Here is a 6000-nt window from a genome sequence, read left to right as displayed (position 1 = left end):
CAGGATAATGCACTCTGCTAGACTACAAAGATTGTTCAGGAATGGTTTGAGGAACATAACAAAGATTTCAAGGTGTTGCTTTGGCCTCCAAATTCCCCAGATCTCAATCCGATTGAGCATAAGTGGGATGTGAGGAAACAAATCCAATCCATGGAGGTTCCACGTTGCGAGTAGAAGGACTTAAAGGATCTGCTGCTAATGTCTTGGTGTCGGATAACACAGGACACGTTCAGAGGTTTTGTGGAGCCCACGCCTTAAGCGCATCAGAGCTGTTTTGGCAGCACGAAATGGACATACACAATATTAGGCAGGTGATTTTAATGTTGTGGTTGATCAGTGTAAATTCAAAGCTAGACAGATATGTGTACGAGAATGTTGCTCCCCAAGATGTTTTGTTTGTAGACTACTTTCCCAGGATGCTAAGCCAGCCTTTTAATGGTTAAGCATCTTGGAAGTTTATTTCTTAAATATCTTGAGTGCCAAAGGTTAGGGTCCATTGTACCCCAATGATAACCTACTGCCCAGAAGCCCCACAATATGGATTACTGATGAGATCCTTTGACCATAGGTAATCTCAATCTCTAAGCATGCATAGGGTCACATAGGGCTGAATTCTCTCCGAACTTGTTAATTGGAGGTTTTGCGATACATTCAAGAAAGAGAACATGCTCATTTAGAATATTGTTTTATAGAACTTGTAATGAGCCAAAATCTGTTCAAGCAATGAACACAACATTTTGTTACTCAGTGGAAGTCCCATTGAGATCACATATTTCAACCCAGTTATATGAGCTGTAGATACTATTATCACACATTGCACCGCAGGGACATTGATATGGTAAACATTACGATGTAAAGATACATGCACGCAATAACACAAAATGTTCTTTTGGGATGCATGTAAATATTTCTGTAACTGCTCTCAAGTTCCAGGATCTGATGGGACGCAGTGCTGCCAAGCTCCTGCAACAGAGCTGGGTAAGGATAACCGATGATCTGATTCGCTCATTCCTCCCAAGGACTCATGTCTGTATCTATGGCAACGCAGTTGTACGCAGCGTAGCGCAACTTCTCCTCGCAAACCTTGGCACTGTAACACAGGAGAAAGGATTCACTTGGTGAATGGAAAAAAGGCGATAAAGGCATTTACAGTTGTGCTCAAAATAGTTTTGCCTACCCTTCGCAGAATTGGTAATATATAAACCATTTTTAAAGAAAATCGGAGTGAGCAGGCAAAACACATTTATTTTTATTTCTTAACCAACTGTAGGTTATAACAGAATGGCACAATCATAAAACAAAACATGGCAACAAAGAAAAAAAATGACCCCTGTTCAAAAGTCTGAATACCCTTAGTTCTTAACACTGTGTATTGCCCCCTTTAGCATCAATGACAGCGTGCAGTCTTTTGTAATAGCTGGCTATGACGCCCCTAATTCTTGCAGGTGGTATAGCTGCCCAATACGTCTTAGCAAAATGCCTCCAGGACATGCAACGTCTTTGGTCGTCTTGCATGAACCGCACGTTTGAGATCTCCCCAGACTGGCTCGATGATATTAAGGTCAGGAAAATGTGACGGTCACTCCAGAACCGTCACCTTTTTTGCTGTAACCACTGGAGGGTCAACTTGGCCTTGTACTTAGAGTCATTGTCATGCTGGATAGTCCAAGAGTGTCCCATGCGCAGCCTTCGTGCAGAAGAATGCAAATTGTCTGCCAGTATTTTCCATGCAGCTCATTTTTGTTCAAGTTTCATCGTATTGTGCTCCTTGAAACAACCACACCATCTTTTTCCAGAGCAGCCTGTATTTCTCTTGATGTTACCTGTGGGTTTTTTATTTGTATCCCAAACAATTCTTCTGGCAGTTGTGGCTGAAATCTTTCTTGGTCTACCTGACATTGGCTTGGTATCAAGAGATCTCCGAATTTTCCACTTCTTAATAAGTGATTGAACAGTACTGGCAGGCATTTTCAAGTTTTCCAGTATCTCCAGTATCTAGCCTGCTCAGTGCATCCACGTGAGAGCTAACAAACTTATTGACAGTTTATACACAGACACTTATTGCAATTTAAAAAGCCACAGGTGTAGGAAATTAACCTTTAATTGGCATTTTAAGTATTGAAGGGTATGTAAACTTTTGATCAGGGCCATTTGAGATTTTGGTTATCATTTTGAATTAAAAAGGAGCCAAACAACTATGTGATAATAAATGGCTTCATATGATCACTATCCTTTAATAAATGACATTTTTTTTGCATGATCAGTCATATTTTCAAAATCAATGCCAACATTTCACAATTTCTGCCAGGGTGTACAAACTTGGGAAGTCAGAATAAACATGTTTACACTCATTTACCAGAGTGATCTGAATGCACCCTTCCTGGTTAAATACTTTGTTGTTATTATTATTATTTTGCTGAAATAAAGAAATTCTTCTATTCAGCAATTTTGCTCTGGCCTATAATTTTCAATTCCCTTGTCAGTTCTGCAATTTTCTGTTTAGTAAATAAAGCAACAGCAGCTTTAGTTAGATAATATTGCATTCTAACGCGTGAAAAGGAAGTGTAATATTACAGGTAATGCATTCTACAAGGGGAAACGCTGGCATCGTGGGGGGTTTGCAGGAGTGCCCCGCTGTATTAACACTAACAGCTACATATAATGCTCCTTTACTTACTGGCAGAGTATGTGACAACAGTAAGAATGGGGCTTCGCTAAACGATTAATGTCGTTTGTGGATGTTAATGGATATTCACCTGCACCCCAAACACAGTACAGTGTAGAGGGGTAATACACACTTACCTGGGGTATTGGGGTAGATACAAAGTGCTGGAACAGGTAGAGGACTCCGGTAAGGAGTCGGTAGTATCAGATCTGCAGACAGACAAACCATAAAAGGAAAATCATCAGCTCATTGTCGAGATACAGAGAGCGAAAGGGAGAGATATAGAAGGAGATACAGATATATAGGGACAGAGAGCAAAACAGATATACACAGGGAGTGAGAGATATAGGGAAACAGAGAAAAACAGATGCAGAGACAGACAGACAGACACAGGGAGTGAGAGATATAGGGAAACAGAGAAAAACAGATGCAGAGACAGACAGACAGACACAGGGAGTGAGAGATATAGGAGCAGAGAGAAACAGACAGACAGACACCGGGAGTGAGAGATATAGGGGCAGAGAGAAACAGATGCAGAGAGAGACAGACAGACACAGGGAGTGAGAGATATAGGGGCAGAGAGAAACAGACAGACAGACACCGGGAGTGAGAGATATAGGGGCAGAGAGAAACAGATGCAGAGAGAGACAGACAGACACAGGGAGTGAGAGATATAGGGAAACAGAGAAAAACAGATGCAGAGAGAGACAGACAGACACAGGGAGTGAGAGATATAGGGGCAGAGAGAAACAGACAGACAGACACCGGGAGTGAGAGATATAGGGGCAGAGAGAAACAGATGCAGAGAGAGACAGACAGACACAGGGAGTGAGAGATATAGGGGCAGAGAGAAACAGACAGACAGACACCGGGAGTGAGAGATATAGGGGCAGAGAGAAACAGATGCAGAGAGAGACAGACAGACACAGGGAGTGAGAGATATAGGGGCAGAGAGAAACAGACAGACAGACACCGGGAGTGAGAGATATAGGGGCAGAAAGAAACAGATGCAGAGAGAGACAGACAGACACAGGGAGTGAGAGATATAGGGGCAGAGAGAAACAGACAGACAGACACCGGGAGTGAGAGATATAGGGGCAGAGAGAAACAGATGCAGAGAGAGACAGACAGACACAGGGAGTGAGAGATATAGGGGCAGAGAGAAACAGACAGACAGACACCGGGAGTGAGAGATATAGGGGCAGAGAGAAACAGACAGACAGACACCGGGAGTGAGAGATATAGGGGCAGAGAGAAACAGATGCAGAGAGAGACAGACACACAGGGACAGAGAGAAACATACAAAATAGCAGTGCCGCTTGTTCCTCCTCCCCACCTTGTCATTACAAAGGACCGCCCATAAAATAAAATATTTGGGCATATTATATCACTACAGTATCCCCCAATCCTGTTCCTCATTTCAGGACCTGCACACATGGCTGACCCAAGCTCTCTCGGTGCTGAGAAAAGTGGACCTGTTTAAAATGATATAACGTCCACATTGTCAGTCTCCGTCTCCCTTAGTGTCCAGAAACCTTTATCCATTACCCACCTGGCAATTGTTTGTACTTTGTTCTATTGTTTGCCTGCACTATATTGTGACACTTACAAGGGTAAGCTGGATCCTTGCTATCTCATCCACTCAATAAAAAGTTTGCAGAAAAAGAAAATAGCACAGCATACATTTAGACCTAAACAGGTAAATCCCTATGAAAAGTATAAGGAAGAAGCATATGCAAGGAAGAGGTTTGAAATGGAAATAATACATTTGCCCCTTCGCTGTTTAAGAGTTTCTACGTATCAGATATGTTCATGATTGAAGGGAAAGACATACTTGTGTCACGTGGAACAGGTAAGTACACACGAGATCCAGAGATCCCTGTAATATTGTCCTCCTGCATGTTTGCAGCTGCCTTGTCTGTTTACTCACCCAGATTTGTCCGGATAGATGTAGATTGGAGCAGGGAGACGACTTCTCCCAGTTACAAACCTCAGGAATCGACTACGATCCTCTGAAAGATAAAGAAGAGTTTCTGAGAGTCTGGAAGTACTGAGCAAACGGTCACCGGCACCCACACACAATATGTTCTTTATTTCATGGGTGTGACTGTCTCTGTTCCCATACCCTCACATTCACGATTTTAGTTTTGCTTTTTTTTTTTTGTTGTCTGCTTCCTAGAGCTAATTAGATTGTGTCCTTCCTTCTGCATCTAGCAGAGCTGAAACATGAGACATGTCAGTATATGGAGACCTGAGTAACAGTGCTCACCATTTGTAAAGCTGTTCAGGGCTTCCCAGAAATACTGAACCCGAATGTCCGTCGCCTCCAAATCTTCAAACCTGGCTGGAAAAACAAAGCATCAATTTAACGTAACTTAAAAAGTGGGGGATGGAACAGTTACTAGCAGAAGCCATCTACAGAGATATTACACCTCTATATAAAGTACCCGGGAGATAGAGGGACATGGCGTGTGTCGTGAAGTATAATAATCAGGATGAGATTTTAGAGTCCAATGCCACCACGGCCAGTCCAGTCCTTTCCCAGCAAATCATTTACCATGTGATGCTCCACGGAGCACCAAAAAGGCTATAAGTGCAGAGCATTCCGTGTAAGAATCGGATGCCCACAGACCAGATTTTTAGAATAATACCACCCTTTGCTCTTAACAGCCTAAACACAGAAAGTACTGAATGATCTGCACACGTATGTGATTCTTACTTAGTTTTTTCAGGGCCTCCACAGATATTTCTGGGTCTCCGCAAACTCTCTTCTCCAGTTCCTGCCAGGTGAGAAGATCCAACACTGCCTGAGGTACCACCTTCAGAAGTCCTGCCCTGATGGCCCCAATCTGAGTAAGACACAAGAAGAAACGCCCCACATTCTTGAACAGTTTCCAATAATAGATGGCTGTGAGTGATTACTTGGTAGCCATCCAGCGACTGCAGACATAAAACCGATCTGGAGCCCATCATGCACATTACCTGGTCTTTACTCTCCTCCAGCCTCGCTCTCTGTACCATCTGAATGAACTCCACCCGGTCCTCATAGCGCACACAGATATTGCTGCCCCCTGGGATAAGCTCCACCATTCTCTGATCGCTCAGCACCGTTGTGTAGCTCAGCTCCTCTCCGAACTTAAACTCAAATGTCTCCTTGTCCATCATCTCCATCATCTCCAAGAGTTTCACCTGGCAGGAAAAAGTAGGAGAATTGCTCCGAGTATTGAAAAGAAGAAATAAAAATACTTACATGAACAAACAGGCATACAGACCACGTGCAGAGACATGCACCCACTATTCACATAGTCATTCAACCATCTCCACTTCCAGGGGTT

The 6000-nt window shown here is 43.1% G+C and overlaps 1 protein-coding gene across 2 annotated transcripts in view; it reads right to left on the bottom strand.

The window, feature by feature from the left end:
- Positions 1-669: 669 nt before the first annotated feature.
- Positions 670-6000, bottom strand: part of HECTD3 (HECT domain E3 ubiquitin protein ligase 3) — a 43715-nt gene continuing 38384 nt past the window's right edge. For both annotated transcript variants that reach the window (XM_063427701.1, XM_063427702.1), the window contains exons 17-22: positions 5648-5854; positions 5385-5514; positions 4935-5009; positions 4596-4677; positions 2803-2874; positions 670-1090 (exon numbers count right to left, since the gene is read on the bottom strand). In XM_063427701.1, the coding sequence (XP_063283771.1) occupies positions 1006-1090; positions 2803-2874; positions 4596-4677; positions 4935-5009; positions 5385-5514; positions 5648-5854 (651 nt within the window). In that variant the 3' untranslated portion in view covers positions 670-1005. The remainder of the gene's footprint in view (positions 1091-2802; positions 2875-4595; positions 4678-4934; positions 5010-5384; positions 5515-5647; positions 5855-6000) is intronic.

Source organism: Pelobates fuscus, chromosome 7 (genome assembly GCF_036172605.1).
Source record: "Pelobates fuscus isolate aPelFus1 chromosome 7, aPelFus1.pri, whole genome shotgun sequence".
NCBI classification, from domain to species: Eukaryota; Metazoa; Chordata; class Amphibia; order Anura; family Pelobatidae; genus Pelobates; species Pelobates fuscus.
The sequence above is the reverse complement of the archived record's forward strand: the minus strand, read 5'-3'. Positions and strand labels throughout refer to the sequence as shown.